Here is a 17835-nt window from a genome sequence, read left to right as displayed (position 1 = left end):
GCGGTTGAGGCGGCAGGGGCGGGCGGGCCGTCCTTGGGAGCCGTGGGATTGCAGGGCGGCGGGGACGGAGAGCAGTGCTGGGCCCTGGGCCACCGCCCGGCCCGCTTTCCCCCCAGCGCAAGGTCTGTGCCTCCTTCTGTGCTCCTCCCAGGGTCAGCCTGACCGCAGGGCGGGGGAAACAACCAGCCCCCAGCCGCCCTGCGGTGTAAATACAAACAGGCCGCTGTCCTCGGAGGCTGCTGGCTCTGCTGCAAAGCGCCCCCTCCCTTCAAGGCCCCTGGGCGGCCGGCCAGGCTCGGAACAGCCCGCCGGCTCTGGCGTGGGCCAGCGGCAGGTGCCCGGCGGATCCCCAGAGCCCAGGCAGGAGGGAGGATGCAGCTTTGACATGGGAAGCAGGGACCCCTACGAGCTGGGACTGAACGTGGGGACGTGCTGTGCCCAGCCAGGCCAGGCTCCCCCACTTCTGCCACCTCCCCTGCTCAGGGTTGTCCAGGAACATGCAGCTACTTATTTACCAAGCCCAGCCCAAACACAAATTCAGTGCTCACCCTTTACTGTCACGCTTCTGGCTGCCTCAGCCATGCTCCTGGACACTGCGGCCAGAAAGCGAGTGTTTCTGTGTTGCTGGGTATTTGGGTCCCACCCCTGAATTCACCCTGGTGTGTGCCTTTCTGTAGTGCCCAGGAGGAGGCAGAATGGAGGCCCTGGAGGAGGAGGAGGAGGCAGAGGAGCAAAGAGAAGAAGAAGAGCTGAAGGCTTTGGAGATCAGTGATAACCTCCAGGATGTGGAAGAGGAGGTGTCTGTGGCGCAAGCCTGCGTCCCAAGCGATGTACCGTAAGTCACATCTGTCTGCCAGTTACTGGGATGAGCAGAGACGGTCCCTTTGGGGTCCACGAGGAGATTGCACAGGGGTGGGTGGCACATGTGCTCCCCTTGCACAGGGAGGGGAGTGAGTGAGTTTTGTGTGCCTGGTGTGTGTGTCCAAGAGTGAGCACGGGTGAGTAAGACAAGATAATTCACTTAATTGTACATTCATTTGCTGCTGTATCATGACAATATATAAAGATCCCCTGAGCCTCTGGGTATATGTCAGCTTGCCATCGCTCCAGAGAAGCTTGGCTACGTCAAAGTCATGTCCTTGGATGTGATCCCCATTTTTTCCCTGGGAAATGGGGAGCCCTTGCCATGTTTTGATAGCAGGTCATCTTGCCCAAATTGCTCCCGGCTCATTACCTGTGTCTCTCTGCCTCCTCCTGCCCTGGAAGTGATTTTGACTGGAGCTCCATTGACACGTCCCAGTTACCGTCCTCGTACAAGACAAATTCCCTGAAGGAAAAGAAGCTGCTGCACATGGCTGACCACTTCCTCCGGCAGTACACTCACCTCTGTCCTGACCGCAAGCCGCTCTTCCTCCACCCGGTCAACGAGTGTGGCGTGGAGGTATGGGGTGGCATGGGGCTGGGGGCACTCGACTTCCATAACGCCGAACGCCGGGGAAGGCCAGCAGCCCTTCCTGCCCTCCCTCCTGGCCAAAGGGAACGGGAACCCCCTTGCTGTGCCCGCAGCACCCTGAGCAGACACACAGCACCCCGGGAGCGCCCCGGCTGGCCAAATCCACAAGCGTGTTGTACCACGGGCACGGTGGCGGTGCTATGTAGGCTGCAGGCAGCTCGCAGCCCTGCAGCGTGACACTTAGGGAAGACCACAAAACCATAAAGGAAAGCAAGGGAAACACATGAAATAGATAAGGCTCAGGCTCAGTCACAGATACGGAGTCTGGATCCAGAGTTAGGTCTTATTGCGAATTTCGCAGAAGTTACAGGGAAGGAAGTAAATGTGGAAGTTTGTGGTCTGGTTTTATTTAGGACTGGGCCCAAGCTGCACAACTGTTGTCTAGTTCTGGACCTGATGCTCCCTCCAGGCATCTGGAATTGCTACTTTGGACCAGCTTTCCCCAGCATTTATTGCATCGTTAACATACAAGGCAAAAAATGCTGGAGGATGTAAAAGCTGGAAAGGGCAGTAGCTGTTTGTCTTGCTTGAAAACTAACAGAAGAACTGGCTCACATTTGCAATGTGTCTGAGATGAGCTTGAAGTTTTGGCCCCAGACAAGCAGACAGCCTCTCAGCCCCATGCAGTTTCCATCTCGGAGGGTTACTGATGCTGTTGATATGCTCTAGGGAGGTCCTGAATGTGAGCTGCCGCAGCCAGGGGTGGGCTGAGGATGGCTTAGGACAGGAGACTCTGGCAGGCATCTGCTGTCTAACCAAAGTCCTCTTGTTGCCCTACAGAAGTTTGTGAGCACAACAGTGAGGTCAACCCTGCTGCCTTATGCAGAGCTGTATGACTGGGATGGCTGTGCCAGCTTCGTCTCTGATTACCTCACCATGGAGCCCCTCAAGTCCCCTATCACACCGGTAAGAACAGGGCTGCAGTCCCACCAGAAACAGCCTCATAATGGAGGTATCAGAAGGGCCTCTCAGCAGGACACAATGTGGGAAGCCCTGTGGCTGGGATTACAAAGGTTTTTGACCCCTCCATCATCCCCTTATTACTTAGGCAACCCCCTGATTTTTCCAGGCCCTATGTGCTCTGTTTGGGCCCATAATCCCCGTACATGTACAGTGTTGTACCTGCCAAGTAAGTAAGCACCATTTCTACAACATTGGGCCTGACCCTGCTCTCTGTCACCCCAGATGACCAGCTGGTCTGCTGTGGGTTGCCATGGCTGACAAGCTTCCCCTCCAAAGACCAAGATGCCTTGGAACAAAGGAGCACATAAAGCCCAGGGGATGATGCTTGACCTAAATGACCCGTTCTTAGGGGCTTTAGACATTTCCATCCCAATTTTGGGGATATTTTGGGGTGGCTGAAGGGAGATTTCTAGATTGGTTAGAAGGGATGATGCCAAAACTGGGGCAAGTTCTTGGCTGGTGTGAATCAGCTAAGGCAAGGGGAGCACGCTCTTTGCTAGCAGGGGCTGCTGATACCCTGTAGAGCACCCCAAACAGTCTACACGAGCTCCATGGTAGCCAGGTGTGTCCCAAGAGTACCAGGCTCTCAAGAGGAACTCTGGCACTTCGCAACCACAGAGAATGTATCTCCATTTAGCAGATGGAGACTACCTTGATCACGTAAGGTGATGTCTGAGATCTGGAAGTAGACTCCCTGTGTAGAACTTCTCTGTATGCAGTATGTGTGTATTGATCCAGCAGGACTAGGGCAGGGATCGTCCCCCTGTACTCGGCACTGGTGAGGCCGCACCTCGAATCCTGGGTGCAGTTTTGGGCCCCTCACGACAAGGAAGACCTTGAGGTCCTGGAGCGAGTCCAGAGAAGGGCAACGGAGCTGGTGAAGGGTCTGGAGCACAAGTGTGATGAGGAGCGGCTGAGGGACTTGGGGGGGTTTAGCCTGGAGAAAAGGAGGCTGAGGGGAGACCTTCTCGCTCTCTACAACTGCCTGAAAGGAGGGTGTAGCGGGGTGGGGTCAGTCTCTTCTCCCAGGTAACAAGTGACAGGATGAGAGGAAACGGCCTCAAGTTGTGCCAGGGGAGGTTTAGGTTGGAGATCAGGGACAATTTCTTCCCCCAAAGGGTTGTCAAGCACTGGCACAGGCTGCCCAGGGCAGTGGTGGAGTCCCCATCCCCAGGGGGATTTAAAAGCCGTGTAGATGTGGTGCTGAGGGACATGGGTTAGTGGTGGGCTGGGCAGTGCTGGGTTAACGGTTGGACTCGATGGTCTTAAAGGTCCTTCCCAACCAAAATTATTCTGTGATTCTGTGATCCCTGTGCCTGGTCACCGGTGAGGACCAGAAAGGAATATGTTCCCTCCTTTGAACTATAATTTAGCTTATGTATCTTCTGCTTTGAAACACTGCAGACAGACCAGCTAGAGATGAGGGTAAGCCCCACTCCAGAGTTGTGGTTAGCTTTAGGTTTTCAGCAGTTTGGTGAGCTTGTCCTGCCCATCCCTCCCTATGGTTAAATTTGTCACCAGATTTGGGGTCAGAATTTCCCCACGTCACTTTGGAGGGGACTTTTGGGGTCTGTGGCTTATATAGGAATTTTATATAACAGATTCCCTCTGGGTGCAGAGCCCAGGGATATGGGCAATGCCCTCTCTCTCTCCTGTTCTCTGCCTGGTGTGTGCTTCAGCTTCACAAGCTTCACTGAGAACATGCATCTCTCTCTTTCAAGCCCAGTTCACTCTATTCCCCAACCACCATCCTGAAATACCAGCGAGGGAACTGCTTTGACTTCAGCGTGCTGCTGTGCTCCATGCTGATCGGGGCCAGGTATGATGCCTACTGCGTGCACGGCTATGCCACCCGTGAGATATGCACCCTGGACGAGACTCTGGAGCCCTGCCCGCTGCTCAGGAGGCCACAGGAGGTGAGACCAGCTGTGAGCAGGCAGGGAGGAGCCCAGCATGCGTGCTCAGCCTGTTCATTTCCAGTGAGCTCCAGGGTTGAGCTAGGGGGAACAGCTTCAGCTCCACACTGGGTTTCAATCTGTACCAAGCAGGGACCTCACCAAAGGGATCTTTTGAGTGATTTTCCACAGATCCTTAAGAGGCCTCTTTGGCTTCACTGAATTCGGGCTCACCAGGTCCAACACTGCAAACTGCCAAGGGTTGGGAACTGGGAGGTACCTGTAAGCCAGACATTTTCTCCCTTCTCTTGATCTATGTGGGGTTTCATAGCAATACCCTGCTTTTGCAGAGGCAGGTACCAAAAGAGGGGACGAGGAAGAAGTCCAACAAGTATAGAGTTAAGCCCCTACTAGACCCGCAGAGCAAGTATGAGCTTCAGCAGGAGGCCAAGAAGAAGGCAGAAACTGAAGCTGCTCAAAAGAACAAGGAGAGAGAAGAGGAGAAGGTCACGGTGAGTTAGTGAGGTCCACCTCACTGTAAACTCCAGGAGTGAGAGCTGAGACACAGGTAATGGCTGACCAAAGAGAGGAGCTCACCACCCTGTGCCGTGAAGTATGACACAACCCTGATCACGGCCGTGAGCACTTGGCCTCTGGGAACAGTGTGTGCTGGCACGGGAGTATGTCCAGGGTATGTACTACCTCACTCTTCTGAAGAGTGTTAAGGGCCTGGAGGTCTTTAGAAGTGGGCAGAGGAGAGAATAAGATTGCCATTGGGTTGGATTAAAGTGGCAACAAAATTACTGCTCTGTCCTCTGTGCTACAGGAGGTGGAAAAGCGCGAGCGTGACCCTTTGCATGGCTTACGAGTGCATGCGTGGGTTTTGGTTCTGCCTGGGAGGAGGGAGGTTCCCGAGAGCTTCTTCATCAACCCCTTCACGGGAAAAAGCCACAGCACCACAGATGAGCGCTTCCTTGGGATCGAGAGCGTCTGGAACCACAGGAACTACTGGGTGAACATGCAGGACTGCCGCAATGGCTGCAAGGTAACCAGCCCTTAAGCACCCCTGTGCCTGGGAGGGACAGCTGGGCTAACGTGAGTCTCGGGGAAGTCCACTTCCTAGGAAGATCCTAGTTTCCACTTACCATTCCCTGTGCTGGCTCTGGTGATGTTGCTTTGATTACATAGACTCTGGAACTACTCCAGGGACATCCCAGACCCTGAGCTAGCAAATACAGATCACACCTATTAAACTTCCACAGTGCTAAAACATCAGCTTTTCAGGCTGGCTGGACACCCATTCTCCCGAACAACAGCTTTTAAGGCAGAGGATGTTTTGAGCCTGTCAGGCATGGCTCAAGGCAGGAAAGATCTTGATTAGGCTCTTCCCACACCTCAGCTACTTCCCCAGCTGAATGTGAAGTCTGTGGGGTGAGGGTCTGAGAGCAACTTTAGGCCTGTGCGAATGACTTTGGGGCCATGGAGGAAGGAGGAAGGAGGCAGAAGCATTTCCAGCAACTTCCTCTTATCTGTGGCAGAGGCACCAGGAGGAAAGGGGTCTGCAGCCTTCCGGGCACCAGGGGAGTCTTTGGGGTCCCACCAGCCAGCCACAGGTCTGACAAGCCCACCTCACTGAGATCCAGGGTCTGTGTAGGGTCCTTTAACTCTCTGACACTCAGCCAGGTCCAGAGCACTGCAGACGTGCAGGAGCAGCATTCAGTTTAGTGTCAGGCCTTTGAGAGTGCCCTGTAGTTAAGTAGGTTTCTTCTGTATGGCCTAGGATCTCACCTTTGACTTGGGTGACGCTACCCGCTGGGAAGTTATGCTTTCGGAGAGCGAGAAGGCTCTTCAGCTGCTCCCAGGTGCTGAGGAGGTCAAGGAGTTATCTGACAGCGACACAGATGAGATGGTGAGTGACCCAGAAAATGGCTCTCACGCAGTGGGGATGCTGTATGGAACTGGTGTGTTTGTGGGCTGGCGTACGTCTGCCTGCCTGCTGCCAGGTCAGGTCACTATTGCTCTAGCTACGTTTTGGTTGGCGCTTCAGATTCCTTCTCAATCTTGAATAGTTCTGGTGCTTTTTGAAGCAGGGCCCCAAGTGGTACTTGTGGTGTCCTAGGGAGCTCTGTAGGCCTCCAGTACATTGGCCTTTGGGATGAAATAATTTTAAAAAATAAAATCCAAACTGAAATTTTTCTGGACGCTCTTTCTGTGCTGGTCAGCACTCTGCTCTGCTGGCTGCTAGGTGGAGTTGCCAACCAGACGTAGAAATAATGTTTGTACTCTAGTGTACCAAAAAATGCTGTGTACTGGAAACAAAAAATGGTACGTTGTCCTGTTGGGAGAACACAGCACGATAAAGCAGCACGGCAGGACAGAGGAACGCCAATAAGGGCACGTCCCCTTCTGTTATCTGCTCCCCTCAGCCTGTGCCCATAACCAGGGAGCAAAGCGCCCTCCATGATCCACATCAAACAAGCTGGTCGTTGGTCTGAATGCCGATTGTCACAGTCATCCCCTGGTCAGCATGAGCGTTAGCCAGGAGATCATGTCACTAGGCTTGAGTAGGGGTGTGCTAGAGCGTGGGGATGCAGCAAAGCTCTCCTTCCACGTAAACTCCAGCGTGCTGCGAGGTGTGACCAACACAGCTCTCCTAGCTGTGCCACCGTGTTCCCCAGGACCAGCGCAGCCTCTCACAAGCTGAGCTCTGATCGCAGCACCACATTCTCTGCAACCAAAATGCCTCCTGGCACAGTAAGAGAAGCTGCCAAAAATGCAAATCTCTGTCTCAGCAGGAAAAGGAGGAGAAAGACATGAGTTTTGACATGCCGCCATCGTGGGTAGCCCCAATTCAGATCTCTCCCAGAGGTATGTATTCTTCCTTTGCCTTTTGCTTGCCCCCCAGCTAACCTTTTAGTGGATTTGAGATGGTTTTTTTATCTCACTCGAGAGTTCTCCCTTCAGGATGGACAAAGGTACAGCAGCGAAGGGCAGTAGATGAAGGCAGCAATAGCTATGGGCCTGAATGCCTGCCCTCAGTGCACTATCTCATCCTGGGTGGGAACCCCCCCAGACACACACACACGCTGTGTTTTCCTTCTGTGTGAATGATTTTGCCTGGGATGGACTTTCTGTTACCTCTGTGCACGAGGGACTGCCCCTGCATTACCAAATATCTGCTTTGGGAGAGAAAAGACTTTTATAACGTTAAAGCACAACAGGCAGGGTCTGAACAGCTTCACTGGTAGCTGAACGCAAGCAATAAATGTATGTTTTCCCTTAGACCATGTTTTTCTCCCTCTTGAATTCTTTTTCCTGGGGCTGAGTACTAGGGAGTGATTTTTTCTGACACCTCTCTTGCCCGCTGCAGACTTTGAGACCTACGGTTCCCAGGGGAGCAAGGTGATCCTGTACAAGAAAGCAAAACTGGAGAAATGGGTACCATACCTGAACGAAAACGGGCTGGTGAAACGCCTCACCGTCTACGCAGACTCAGACTGTAAGAGGGACGAGGGAACACCCTCGGTGCGCTGAGCAAACACAGCCTGGGCTGTGCTGGTGGGAGGGGGGAGGCGGTCCCCTTGCTGCCAGAGTCTCTCTTGTGCTTTCTCATCCTCCTTTCACATTTGTGAGGCACTTATCTACCACATCTTCAAACGCTTCATCACGCTCGATGTCTGTCAAGCCCCAGAACTTTCCAGCGTTTCTAAGGGCTTCCTGAGAGAGTTTGAATCTGTTTCACACACCAATGGTGAGGCTGTTCAGTGGCGTGGGTCAGCTGCTTGGATTGTCACTCTTCAGGCTGGTTTGATTTGCTCCAATAGTATCACTGTTCCCACTGGTGTCCCAGGAGCCAGAGAAAGGGGCAGCTACGGACTGTGGATATTTCTGTGCTCCAAAGCATTATTCTTCAACAGCTGGTCCAGATTGCTAACAGGACATACAGTGTCCTGTCCTCAGCCCTCTTGGATAGTGTAATGCCCCTGTCTCATTTTCCTTCACTCCTGACATGATCATTAAGTATTTGGGATGGAATTTCTCTTGCCTAACCCTAGCCATCCGCCGTGCCACCTTCTCCCCCTGAGCTGATTACTTTAGTTCTTGTTGATGGAGAGGAATAAACCCTCTTAAGGTGTAATTTATCTACTCAAACCGTAGATTAGGATTTACCTACTAAACACCCCTGTGCACAGGGCCAATTCCAGTGACCATACGATGTCTGCTGTGGCTGTATCAGGAGCACAGGGGGCTTGCACAGACACTGAGAGCTCATCAGATGAATCTTTAACCACCTCCAACAGGGTGACCTAAGATTGTGAAATGGTTTATCTCCTGCCAGATGCTGAAGTAGTGGAGGTGACAGAGTGGTTCAAAAACCGAAAAGACATGTTGGATATGAGAGAAGTGAACAAACAAACACAGGTGACCACAGAGTACTTCAGCCCAGGACACCTCTTCCATCTTAAAGGTATTCCAGCTCATCTGGGCAGCCACTGCAGCTGATGGGACTTCACGTGAATCCCTTCTAGCAGTGGCAAAAGCCCAAAGTTGGGGGGGCGGCGGACTTGTGGGATGAATCGCCTAGATAAATAAGATGGTCTCCAGTGGAGAGTAGAGAATTGGGTTGTTGACTTCTTGTCCTGGACAGTGCTCCCCCACAGCATAACAGACAAAAAATATATACCTATCACATATATAGGGTGATATAATTTACTTTTGCCAGTAGAGGTGATAGAAGCAGAAACTTTCTCCTTAGGATTATGTTTGGTCTCTCAGTGTTGTGCAGCTGGGGGAGAGAAAGTCCTGCATCAGATCTGTTGCTGAAGCAGCATTTCACCCCAAGAGCCTGCGCCCATTCCTTGTTTGGGAGGAGCAGGGTCCAGGCTCCACTCCCTACTGCTTTGCTGTGTAAGGAAGGCAGCGGCCCTGCAGAGCTGTCCTGCCATCCTCAGGCCGTGGCATAGTGGTACACAGCAGTGAGGTGATAACATTCCCTTCTTACACTCTTACATGCGTTTGATTTATTGGCTGCGAAGAAAACGAGACTTCCTCTGGACACGCTTGCGCTCGCTGAATTCTGGTTGCTAACTCTGAAAACGTGCGATCTCTCTTACGTCCTTAGCTCACACCTATACGTCGCTGGAACCAGAGACTGAACGTACCATGGAGTTTTACCATAAGGCGCGAGTCGATGACCTCCAGCAACGTGTTGAAACTGCTAACGAGATGACAGAGTACTTCGTGGGGCGGGATGACTTCCTGCATCTCCGGCACACGAAGTTTGGCGAAAGAGGAAAGAAAGTACACTTGGCTGGCACCAAAACTGACATTGACTCCCGGCTTGTAGTGGTATGGCCAAGGCAGGGACAGAAAAATGTCTGTCACTGTGATATTTATACTATGCAAAACACACTGCCTAGGGCTCTAGGTTCATTTTCAGTGGGCACAGCCAAGGCAAAACTCCAGATGAGACATCCAAGCCTTGTTCAGCTGCTGTGGCTCACGGTTGGTTTCCTGACAGAGAGCTGCAGTGTGACCAGTTGTCACGAACTGCATTGAGCAGCTAGAACAAAGCTAGGAAAATACGACTTGGAAAATGTGTGTCAGAGGAAAGAAAAAAAAGCTTGACTGAGATTTTTGGAATGAAATTTTCACAAGACTCAAAGCAAGTCAAATGATTGCATGTTCTGACCCCAAACTAGTAACGTTTTAGGTTCCTGATGAAGTGTCCCATCACTCTGATTTGTTACAAGCAGGTAACCTACCTCTTCCTCTAGTCAGGTCTGATTTGCAGAACAGAAGAGGGAGGAAATCTGACATCTGGCAGTATGGCTCAGACGCTTCTCCTGCCAAGACAGAGCCATGCAGTGGCCTGCCTTTGGACCAGCACCCAACATGCTCCATTTTCCTTCCCTGTGTTGGGGAATGTGGGAAACTTTGTTGTGCTCCAAAATACGTTGCTTCCTGCAGTTCCCCCAGGCAGGGATGCACCCCAACCTAACTTTGACCTTGGAGAACACACTCAGCTCCACAAATAGGAGACTTCTGTACTGCTTTAAGCAGCTTTGTGCTTTTTTTCTCAGGCATAGGAAAGAACAGTAGGACCATGGGCCAAGAGATGCCACTGTAGTCCAGGCAGAAAGCCCAGTTTTTACCTGATTCTCTGCAAATCTTGCCACTTTTCTGTGTTGTCTAACCTGCTTCAATCTCTTTCTTTTCACCCCTCATTAGCAAATCAAGGAGTGTTTCCACAGAAACCTAGAAAAGCCTGCTGATGAAGATGTAGCAGAACGTATCTTTCTGATCACCGAGGAGGAGATCCATCTGACATATCACCTCAAGGACAAATGCATTACTGCCTCAAAGAAGCATTTCTTCAAAGCGGCGGGGAGGGATAGGAAAGGAAAAATCGTCATGACCCCAGAAACGTGCATCACATACAAGGTATGGAGAAAACCTACTTATATTTTGTTTTTCTAGATCACAAGACACGAAGGGAAGGTGAAATGTCAGTGGGAGAACTACAAGCATGACATATTCTGTGCTGCCCCTCTGCTCCATCTGCACCCCTCCCTCACAGGCAGCTCCAGGCTGACAACACGAACGCCCCTGGCAATGCACTACCGTGCTGGAAGGGACTGGGCACGCAGGATGTAGTGCAGCGTGAAGGGCTTGCTCTAGCCATGCCTGAGGTCATCTTCCCAGACTTGGTCATCAGGCAGTGTAGACACAGCCACTGGGATCTTGCAAGATGCTGATTCAGCAGCTGTCAGGCTCAGTGCTGTGGATTCATGGCAGGGAAGCTGAAATTTCCTCTGCCGTTCTCTCTTGAAGAAGAGACTACAGCAGAGAAGCAGAAGCAGCATCCTGGGTTCCAGCTGCAATGCTGCCATGGACTTCTTGGGTCACATCGTAGCTTAAATCTCCCAGAGTTTACCCTGCGTATGCAGAGGAAGATGCTGAGGCTTAATGCATTGCTGATAGATAGATAGCCTTAAATTGAAGGTATTCCAGAAAAAATGGACTGCTGTCACTAAGCCAAATTCTCTCATTCTGGGAGGGGGTGTGTGTCACTCCGCTCACATCATTGATGTGAGTCTCTAATCAGGAGAAGTCTGCCAGTGAATTCTGCAGTGATGCTACACTATTACACTTAGGAAAACCAAAGAGAGATTGCAAATACAGTATTTTTAAATATTATGCAAGGGTTTTTTTAAGTTTCTGTTTCCCATTGGGGAGAATATACAGAAGGTAATTGCTGGAACACCATCCTTTCATCTCTGCCCCTGCAAAACCAGTTCCAACCAAGTAGGAGCAGCATCAGTAAAGTGCAATCTGCCTCACATTACTGATGGATTCAAAATCGAAATGAAGCCTGATGAACTGTTGACCATGGTTAGATGGTGGAAATCAGTGTCACTCTATTGACTATAGCGAGTTGTGCCAATTTCTGTTAGCAGAGTACCTGGTCCTGTGCACCCAGAGAGCGCTGCTGTCTTTCACTAGCTTATCTGCTTCCAGGCGGGGTCCCCTGAGAAAGAAGAGAAGCTGCTTCCCCAGTACAAATTGTTGAAGGAGCTAATGGAGGAAGAGAAGAAGCTGAAGCAACATGTCCAGCAATCGAAAGCAGAGGTAACAGGGAGGTGTTCACGCTGTGGTCAGAGTTGGTCAGGCATAGAAATGGTTTCAGCTGACTGGTTGCCAAAGCATCCTCAGCATAAACCATGATAAAAATAGAACTCGAGTGTCACAAAGGTGGTCTCCATGCTGAATTATCAAGCTTGCAAGCCAGCCATGGTTCAGTAAAGACGTAGCTTTAATACATTTACGAAGAGTCATGCACTTTCCAGCTCCTGCTCTTACTCTTCATCCTCTGGGCGGAAGACAGTCTCAGAGAGCAAATGACAGCGTGTGAATCGGGGCATCTGGAAACATATCTGCCTTTTGCCTGGGACTGAGACCAAAAAGAAAGGCTATTGTCTGTAATGTTGTATCTAGTTGCTAGGCATTGCCAGGAAGTCCTATCCAAAATATTGAAGTGACTTTTTGTGGGAGCAACTGCAGAGAAATACTTCATAAAATACATTGCTTGTACTGCTAATCACACTGTGACCGGCGTAACAAATCCATGTTCTTAGAAGTCTTTGTAATTACTTCATGATAAATACAACCATTCTAGCAGATGGAGGCAAAGCTATTGGGTTTTGGGGGTTTTTTAATGTTTTTGTGAGGAAGAGGAACCCCTGAAGGATCTGGAGAGGGAATGCTCAACTCTATCAGCACAGAATACTAGGAATAATTAATGCAAAAGTCCTTTTTTTTTTTTTTCCAGAATTTTGAAGGTAGTTCACTGTGACCTCATGAACTACCTTGCCAAATTTCTCACTCTTGATGTATTCACATTGCTTGTGCTGTATATCCTGTTAAGACAAAGAAATAAGCCAAAGCTAGCAGGGCAGTTTCAAAAGCAGTGGCAAGACTATGATTCTAGAAGAGCTTTCTTAACAGATACTATCAATAATTGTGTTCAAAGACTTCATACAGAGCAGCGATCTAAAAATAAGACCACTATTGGCTTGATCTATCAACAGGATATGAACATATTTGTATAGATCTTCTATATTTAACCTTATGCTATAGCTCTTGTATGCAGCACCTGCTCTGTTAGCAGGTCAGCCATGTCCTGTCATTTTGTGGGAAAGCTGAGGGCTGTGTCTTCTGATTTTTTGGAAGGTGTTAAATATTTTGAAGACCCGGGAGAATGAAGAAACCAACGTTGAACTGTCAGTTTCAATTTATGATACAGAGAGGAATAAAAAGAGATACGAAGCCATGGTAGGTAGACTTCATTAATCCCAGTATTTATTACATGTGCACAAAGAAATCCAGAGTAAGCTTTTTCTGTCTGAGGAATTACCTCAGAAAAGCTTTTAGTATCATTAAAATATACTGGGCCAAATCCCTAGCAGGTGTAAGTCAGCACAGCTTCAATTGACTTCCCGTGAAAATGTAACACGATCACGCTGTGACCTTCTGTCTTTCTGGAAAGAATCACATCACTGAGAAAGTTACTCTTTTATTTTGTTTAGTTAATAAAGAAATTAATTAACAAGGATTCGTTGATAATAGGGATTATGGGGGGAGTATGATAATGGATTCCAAGCTGCATCTTTCTAGCCAGGACTCATTTTGTTAGGCAAATACACACTTCTGTGTGTGATACGAATCAGTTGTTTTCTTGGTTTTCATAATTACTTGCAAAGCCAATTTTGTTCCAGGATCTCTGTTGAGGAATTAATACCTCATGAATGTTCTGGACAAATACAAAAAGACTGAAGACTAATTACTTGCAATTTTTCAAGATCTCCAAGATACTTCATGTAAATGGTTTTTAGACTGAGCTTTCCTGAATAGAGAGGTTATAAAAGGTGATATTAGGTTTTACATGCCAGACTTCTGGCGTGAAACACAAATAGGGGCAAAGATCCACGAACCAGCTATTTGCCAGCCTACAAGCTGGTAGCACTCAAAATACAAACACATTTTGTAGAGCCCTTCTTGCACCGCGGTGGATAACACGTTCTGTGTGAGAGACATCTCTACAATCAAGGAAATTGGGAGAAATGTTAGAAAGGACGATAGAAAATAAACTACAGAATAAAAACTGCATTGGGAAAGGGTGGGTATGCAAAGCTAATGCAAAGCAGTAGTTTTGATCAAACCAGAGGAAAAAGAAACATTATTTCCTCCCTGGCGGGGGAGTAGTTTTGGCCTTTTGTTTTGCCTTATCACAGGGTGTTTGGGGAAACAGGTAAATGGGACCGTGACTCCTTCTGTCCTTTTCCCCTCCAGACCACAAGGAAGGATGAGCTCCTGGAACAAGAGGGACGGGATCTGGATTACTTGGCACCTTTCCACATTCAGACTGGCCACGGAGAGAAAATGACCAAGGGGCAGGCCCTGTGTGTCAAAGATGACTGCCTGATGGATTTGAAGCAAAGTCTCATTCGTAAAGCTAACATCATGCAGGCTCACTTTGAAAAGGTATTCCCAGCCCTGCTCCGGGATGTGTTGTTACCGGAGTCTCTTCTGCACTGGCAGGAGGGTGACACATGTCTCATTGCGACAGCAGGCAAGAAACAAACCTCCTTTGATTACTTTGAGAGCCATAAACATGCCTGTATGTGGGGTTTTTTGTTGTTAGCATGTGAGATCAAAGGGAAAAATAGCTCCAGGGTGAAATTTAGTTCCTCTCTCAATCAGAGGTGATTTGTTTCTCCAGTGCTTCTTGACTATAGTGAGGCAACACATTCAGTTTTGCTGCCTCTCGCTGTTCCACATGTTTTGATTCCTCTCGTTTTCTTGTTCTGTGAGACCTCATCTCAAACTTAGTGCCCCCCATGAAAATAAACCAGCTCTGGTTTGTGGTTTGCTTCATCTGAACTCCCTGAACTATGAGTTACGCTTTTGTGTGCTCTTCCTCCTCGCTCTCCTCTCTGTTACCCTGACTCCTGCTTTCTTGCTCCCCCAACAGGCAGTGGAAGACACGCAGAAGAACCAGAATCGGCTCATCGCAGGGAAGGAGGATGACTTCCTCGCCCGTCACTCTGAAACCACATCCCTTGTCCACAGTCTAGAGCTGGGGCTCAACAGGTATTGGGTACAGTACAGTGCCCAGGGGAGGCCTACAGTTCAGCCCCCCAGGAACTCAGCACTGAAGCTATTCTGTAAAATACTCGATGTCCCGCTGCAGTTTTCCTCTGATATCCCCCTTCTCGATCTAGGGAGAAGCAGACGGCACCCCAGAAATCCCGTGCTCCCAAGGAGAAGCTGCGCAAGGATTCTCGCCTAGCCAAGCACCTCGGTCATAACTGAGTTCTTCATTCTGTCACACCCGACACTGGAAATCAGTGCTGGAGCCTGTTAGAAGCAGCCTGGAAAAAATGGTGGGAAGTTTTTCCTCCTTGCTTGCAGTAAATCTTTCATTAGTATCAGATTGATGAAGATTCTAATAAACTTGTAGCATTCCACTGTCTTTTTCTTTTCCCTTGTTTCTTTTAAGGCCCATCTACAACGACATCAATTGTCTTCTCATGCAATTCCATCACGGTTGAGACTGAAGTCTGAACGAGACCTTTGCTTTAAGGTCTGCTGCAGAAGTTGCTATGAATCTGGCACGCTGTATTGCAGGGCTTTTCTTCCCCAAACCTGCTCCCTAGCTGCTGGCAGCAGGAGCAAGGATTATTTGGGAATACTGGTTCTTTTCCAACATAAAAATATTTTAACAAATTTATAATTTGGTTTTGTTACACCTGCAATACAGCACGAACCAGAGCAGGTGAAACTTCTTGTTTGATGGTAGCTGTCCATTTTAAGTGTAATAGATAGATACACTAAAGGGCTTTTACAGAGAAACACCCCCTGACTGCCTATTTTATTGCAACAATTATTTTCTCTTGTGTTGTCTCTGTTACATTTTAAGAGGCGAACACTGTTAAAACCAAAAGCCACCGTTAGCTCATTATGCTTAATCTGAATATCCTAGGCCATTAAAAGATACCAAATTACCCTTACAGATTGCCCATTAATTTAGGTGTCGCTTGAAGGACGCGCTCCATTTTGGGCTCAGAAATGGAGAGCAGAGAATTCAGCACCTCCTGTGGGAGACGGTTGCAGTGTTTGACACCACCACAGCAAATCCCTGGGTCTGCCCGGACCTCCCAGCTCCCAGTTCTGAAGCTCTGAGATGTCTCACGACAGTACATCGTATTGGTGGACAGCCAGCTGAACATGAGCCAGCAGTGTGCCCAGGTGGCCAAGGAGGCCACCAGCATCCTGGCTTGTACCAGCACCAGTGTGGCCAGCAGGACCAGGGCAGGGATCGTCCCCCTGTACTGGGCACTGGTGAGGCCGCACCTCGAATCCTGGGTGCAGGTTTGGGCCCCTCACTACAAGAAAGACCTTGAGGTGCTGGAGCGAGTCCAGAGAAGGGCAACGAAGGTGGTGAAGGGTCTGGAGCACAAGTGTGATGGGGAGCGGCTGAGGGACCTGGGGGGGTTTAGCCTGGAGAAAAGGAGGCTGAGGGGAGACCTTCTTGCTTTCTACAACTGCCTGAAAGGAGGGTGTAGCGAGGTGGGGTCGGTCTCTTCTCCCAGGTAACAAGTGACAGGATGAGAGGAAACGGCCTCAAGTTGTGCCAGGGGAGGTTTAGGTTGGAGATCAGGGACAATTTCTTCACTGAGAGGGTTATCAGGCACTGGGACAGGCTGCCCAGGGCAGTGGTGGACTCCCCATCCCTGAAGGTGTTTAAGAAAAGCCTGGACATGGCACTTAGTGCCCTGGTCTAGTTGCCATGGTGGTGTCAGGGCAATGGTTGGACTCGATGATCCCAGAGGGCTCTTCCAACCTAGTTGATGCTGTGATTCTGTGTTCCAAGCCATTCACCAACAGCAGCAACCACCTATTTCACACCAACACCCTGTTTCTGACACCTCTGCATCCCTGTGTCAACACTTGGCTAATGATGTGGCGACCTAGCACAGATAGAAACAGGCCAGCAGAGGAGAAAGCTCAGAAGAGCTCACTCCCTGAGCCAGAGAGGTATTCCAATAAGAACACGCTACTGAAAAGGAACATCAGGAATTTCAGAACTGGCCAAAACAACTTCCAAATCACAAGGACCCTGAGCTGTTGAAGGACTGAGGGACCTCAGGGAACTGGGGAGAAAGGAAACCCGAAGGTGTCTAAACAGAAAGAAAGAAAAAAAAAACAGGAGCAAGCAAGCTTGTGGTCAGGAACTCATTGGTGTTAGTTCAATACCAGAAAAGACACCAGAGCAAATTAATTTAAAAAGCCTTTCACAGGCACTAGGGACATAGCAGCTGCCACAAAAACAGCTAATACATATTATCAAGGATTAGCATCAAACTAATTTGATTTCCTTTTCTGATGGAGTAATTGGCTTCAGAGACAGGGAGGAAAGGGCAGAAGCAACGGGGCTCCATCTCCGCCAGGCTGCGGGAGCGCCCAGCGAGGCTCTGCAGGAGGAGAAACCCCCCGAGGCCCCGGCGGGCCTGACTTGCCGGGAGGAGCGACAGTAAGAGGAGCTGGGGCCAAAGGACACAGAAAGGGGCGACCCCGCGACCCCCGTGAAACCCGGCGAGGGGAATCGCCTTCTGCGGACACACCGCACACGGCCGCCGGCAGCGCTGAGGCGGAGGCCGGGGAGGGGCCTCTCGGCCGCCCCCGCCGAAGCTCCAGGCTAAGGGGCCGCTGCCACCTCCCTGCCGGCCGCGACACGGCGGCGCCCGGCCCCGCGCCCCGACACCACCCCGCAGGGCGGCCCCGCGGCCCCCGCGCGCCTCCCGCCTTATCGGCCCCCCTTGAAGGGCTCCGCCAAGGAGCCGCGTCGCGAATGGCCGGTTCGCGCCGCCGTCGCTGAGGCAACCGCCCCTCCCTCAGCCC

The 17835-nt window shown here is 50.2% G+C and overlaps 1 protein-coding gene across 2 annotated transcripts; it reads left to right on the top strand.

Annotated features, from left to right (window-relative positions):
* The first annotated feature begins 43 nt into the window (after nucleotides 1-43).
* DRC7 (dynein regulatory complex subunit 7) lies at nucleotides 44-15401 on the top strand. Of its 2 annotated transcripts, none has more exons than XM_068411282.1 (18): nucleotides 44-122; nucleotides 678-835; nucleotides 1267-1441; nucleotides 2294-2419; nucleotides 4198-4392; nucleotides 4722-4883; nucleotides 5198-5416; nucleotides 6152-6280; nucleotides 7167-7239; nucleotides 7742-7870; nucleotides 8711-8839; nucleotides 9494-9720; nucleotides 10603-10815; nucleotides 11893-12003; nucleotides 13105-13206; nucleotides 14224-14415; nucleotides 14906-15024; nucleotides 15156-15401. In XM_068411282.1, exons 2-18 carry the CDS (start codon nucleotides 696-698, stop codon nucleotides 15244-15246), a joined length of 2532 nt encoding a protein of 843 aa, XP_068267383.1. In that variant the 5' UTR covers nucleotides 44-122; nucleotides 678-695; the 3' UTR covers nucleotides 15247-15401. The 2 variants fall into 2 exon arrangements, with proteins under 2 accessions (XP_068267383.1, XP_068267382.1); XM_068411281.1 differs by having other exon boundaries at nucleotides 7164-7239.
* The last annotated feature ends 2434 nt before the right edge of the window (nucleotides 15402-17835 follow it).

This window comes from Nyctibius grandis, chromosome 12 (assembly GCF_013368605.1).
Source record: "Nyctibius grandis isolate bNycGra1 chromosome 12, bNycGra1.pri, whole genome shotgun sequence".
NCBI classification, from domain to species: Eukaryota; Metazoa; Chordata; class Aves; order Nyctibiiformes; family Nyctibiidae; genus Nyctibius; species Nyctibius grandis.
The sequence above is the reverse complement of the archived record's forward strand: the minus strand, read 5'-3'. Positions and strand labels throughout refer to the sequence as shown.

Bases quoted from the DNA above. Each gene is read 5' to 3' on its own strand.
- DRC7 (XM_068411281.1), top strand. From the start codon at position 696: ATGGAGGCCCTGGAGGAGGAGGAGGAGGCAGAGGAGCAAAGAGAAGAA. The intron at 5,417-6,151 runs GTAACCAGCCCT...TGTATGGCCTAG, and splicing joins ACTGCCGCAATGGCTGCAAG to GATCTCACCTTTGACTTGGG. The intron at 7,240-7,741 runs GTATGTATTCTT...TGCCCGCTGCAG, and splicing joins AATTCAGATCTCTCCCAGAG to ACTTTGAGACCTACGGTTCC.